At 45.6% G+C, this 3,743-nt stretch overlaps 1 protein-coding gene across 1 annotated transcript; it reads right to left on the bottom strand.

Annotated features, from left to right (window-relative positions):
• Nucleotides 1-328: 328 nt before the first annotated feature.
• Nucleotides 329-3,513, bottom strand: SMIM32 (small integral membrane protein 32). Its single transcript, XM_051794199.1, has one exon. The coding sequence runs from the start codon at nt 2,344-2,346 to the stop codon at nt 2,026-2,028; it is 321 nt and encodes a 106-aa protein (XP_051650159.1). The 5' UTR covers nt 2,347-3,513; the 3' UTR covers nt 329-2,025.
• Nucleotides 3,514-3,743: the final 230 nt, after the last annotated feature.

Below are 3,743 nucleotides of genomic sequence, written 5' to 3'. Positions count from 1 at the left end.
TCATTAATAGAATTTCTTCTGCAATAGAAATAATTCTGGATATTGATGAGAGCAGCACAGAGAGCATAAAAGCTTTCCCAAAAAACCAGCTAACACTCTCAGCACGACAGGTTCTTCTGGAGTATTGCTCCAATCAGACTGTGGAGAAAAATGGGATTATTCCAGAGTTATTTTTGAACATTTAAATAAAGAGTGCAACACAACATGTGCTCTGTCAGGTTCTGAGGCTTTTGCCAGCAGAAATTCTTAGCCTCACCTCGTTATGGCTGAGAGCTGAAAACAAGCTGTTGTTGCTTAAAAATAAATAAGAAATGCCTGATTTGATAAAACTTGATTTATTCAAAAAGGGCTGAAACACACTTGAATTTATTCTTGCTTTCTACATTAGAGTAACTGCCCGGAATTACACCAGTTAAATTTGATTCAGAGGAAATATTGGCCACCTGTAAAGGAATAAAATATTAAAACCTGTTATTTAGTAGTTTAACTTGAGCAAAATAAACCATGGTAACCAAGACAATGACATGGAACTGCTATTAATTGTGCAATTTCTGTGTAAAAAAAAAAAAGCTTGCAAACAGACTCCTGTATATACACATTTTGTCTCTGTGCTTGAGTGCAAGCCCTATGAGTGTGTAATTGCATTGTAAAATCTCCTCTTCTGGATGAAATAAGTTATGTACATATATATTTATACACACACACAGCTCCTCTGTTGCACTGTGCAGGTTAAGACTGTATTTAGGGACACAGCATCTTATACCATTTGAACCCCATTCCACTGACAGATGATCCAATACCCCAAACTGGAGCTAAAATAGGGTTTAGGACTCATTGTTTCTGAATAGCTGCAATTCTGCTGTGTTTTCAGCCATTGGAATCAAAAAAAAAAAAAGGGGGGAAAAAAGAAAAGCCCTTAGCCCACTGTTTGTGGGAATTACAGATGCTGTTCTGGGGTTCATGCAGCTTGACCTGGAATTGTGCTGTAACTGCAGGTTTACAAGGAATCAGCCTCTATAAAACAGCGTGTCAGCTGCCAGGGTTAAGCAGAAGCTTTTAGAACAAAATCAGGTTTTTAATAATTTAAAAATGGTGGTGTTGAATCAAGCTGTTGCCATATTGATAACTCATGCTTCTAATTTATATAAAGAACAAGGAGTGGGGATACTGTGCAGTAAAGCAAATATCCCTCTAAAGCTGTGGTTTATGGCTTTCAGAAGTTCTCCACTTGGTGTGCTGAACTCAGAGCACTCTGCTCTCCCCTTTCATTAGTTTACATGGTATTAATGATATTCATTTTTCCCTCCCCACTTCTCCCCATCCTGATTATTTTGGTTTCATGCCGTGGCAAACGATTTCCTTTGTAGCTTATGAGAGTTGAAAACAAATTCCTTAAGTATTAAGTGTTTCACACAACTGGTCACTTAAAACCCGATGGATGGTGCATTCAGACATCGAAAACACCCTTAACAGAACGACAATCAAAAGTCTAAATAAACGTTTTTCATTTTCTCCCCCTGCCTGGCAGGCCTCCCAGGGCATCACCATGCAGCTCCAGCAGCAGTTGGGAGAAATGAGTCTGGAAAGTAAACTCATCTCCTCAGCGTGGGGCTGGGAGGTAAATCCACTCTGTTTGTTCCATTTGACGCTGTAGTTTCATAAACACGGGGAACAAGCTCCACCAGATGCCCAAATCAGAGATTGTTGTTAATACAATTATCCTTCTATGGCCACTGAATGGGTGGATGATGACATTTGCATACATATAGAGTTTAATCTGGAATCACGGGGCGGTTTTTTTTTTTGGTTGTTGGTTTGGGGTTTTTTTTGCACAAAACCGTATAAATTTGCTAAAGCATTCTCTGCATAACAGAGCTTTTTTATTTACAGCTGCTTGGATTGGCAGGCAGCTTATTTTTCAGCCGTGTCCTCCTCTGCCGGGGGTCACATCCCTTCGCTGGCACATGGCACTGACTCCTCGTGTGACAGGGAGCGCGGTGCCCGCTCCTGCCGGGCGGGGAGGTGTCAGACAGCTTGTGTCCTCCACGGGCTCCTCGCTTCCCTCAGCGATCTGTCGTAAGGAAGAGTGGCAAAGAAAGAATTTTTCAGCTGGCAGTTGATGAAGAGCACAATGAATGTCACGGTCAAGAGCAGAAAGAAAAACAGAATGATGTAAGTCACCAGGTCTGGCTTATTTATTTCCCCTTCTTTCAACGCCCTGGCTGTCGACATGTAAAGAGCAGAGGAGCTCACGGGTCTCGGGGTGCTGCCCAGGTAGGGGGTGTTGGTCTGAATGATTAGATGAGCTTCAGTGGCACTGGTTGAATTTAGCAATTCACTATACATGTTCTTGCTTAAATTTCCTCCACGGCAGGAGTAAAGCAGGAGGGCAAACGCAGTCAGCCTTTGGCATGGGAAAGAAATAATGGTCCTGCTTGCAAAAGGCTGCAAACCGGCCACATGTTGTCTAAAAGCAAATTAATTCACTTGCACGCCTCGGTGGCTTTCTTTGAAATCTTCTTGGCTCATATTTACAGCATTCATCCACAAATACGAATCAAAAATCGTACAGGTACCTCGTGTCCTGGCCCTGGTTCCCCCAGCACGCCTCCTTTGGGGGGGAGAGGTGCTGGCTCATCTGCTGGTCAGCCGGGACGTGCTGGGAGCTCTGGGAATCTGCTGGGAGCCCCTGGGATGTGCTGGGAGCCCCTGGGATGTGCTGGGAGCCCCGTGCCGCTGCTCCACCTGCATGGGGCTGGGGAGAGCCTCTTCCAGCACAGGAGCCCCGGCTGGGGCTGGCAGCTCTCACTGTCCGTGCAGGGGAGGCACGACGGCTTTCCAGCTGATTTTCGGGAGCGGGATGCTCATAAATCCAGGGTTAAATGGCATCTGCGGGGAGAGGCAGCTGCCGCCTTGAGATCCTGCTGGATTTGCCGTCGCGGTTCCTGCCTCGGGAGGCTCCGTGCTGCTGAAATCCTGGCGCTGGGAAGCATTAGTTGACTTTCTTAATCCCGGAGCCGGCGGGAAGAGGCTGAGCTTTCTGCTTCAGCTTTCCAGGTGCTCCTTTCAATTGCTCTGAGAAAAAGAAATTTAAAAATAGTAATAATAATAATAATTGAGCGATGTCCCTTTGTTCAGAAAAAAAAAGAAACACCAAAAAAAACCTCACTGGGAATGGGGGAGAGGGTCAGTTCTTTGGGAAGCTCCTCTGTGCCCTCGGCTCAGCCCAGCTCCGAGGTGGGAGCGTGCAGGGCTCTGTCCAACATGACTTTCCCCCCTCCAGGAGCTCCAGCGCAGCGTCGCTTCCCTCCGTGGGAAGGGGAGAAGTGCGTGGTGGTGCCGACCGGCTCCGCAGCCCGTGGTGCATCTGGCAGTGACACGATGCTAAAAAGGAAGAGATCTTCGGATAAATTCCCGTGAGTGCCTGAGGCTCTGGCTGGAGGTTTTGAGCTGGGGGAGGGTAGCAGAGAACGGGACAAAAAGAAGAAAATTGCCTCAAAACCTTCCTTTCTTCCTCAGACCTTTATTATTAAAATCTAGAGTAATCAATGTATTTTTTTTTTTTCCCTCCTTCTCCACGATCCCCAGCACCCTCTCCAGCCTGACAATTACCATGTTAATTCTTTTTTTTTTTTTTTTTGCAGCAAATTGCTTTATGCTGCTATTAACTGCTGGCTGCTTGCCAGCTCCTCTCACATCTCCCCTGCATCAGATAAGCGCCGTTAATACTTTTATTTTAACTG

This window comes from Manacus candei, unplaced genomic scaffold (assembly GCF_025592945.1).
Source record: "Manacus candei isolate 608988 ecotype Guabito, Panama unplaced genomic scaffold, ASM2559294v1 h1tg000037l, whole genome shotgun sequence".
Lineage (NCBI taxonomy): Eukaryota > Metazoa > Chordata > Aves > Passeriformes > Pipridae > Manacus > Manacus candei.
This window is presented reverse-complemented; position numbering and strand designations above follow the sequence as displayed.

Excerpts from the sequence above, each read along its gene's own strand:
- SMIM32 (XM_051794199.1), bottom strand. The coding sequence starts at position 2,346 with ATGTATAGTGAATTGCTAAATTCAACCAGTGCCACTGAAGCTCATCTA.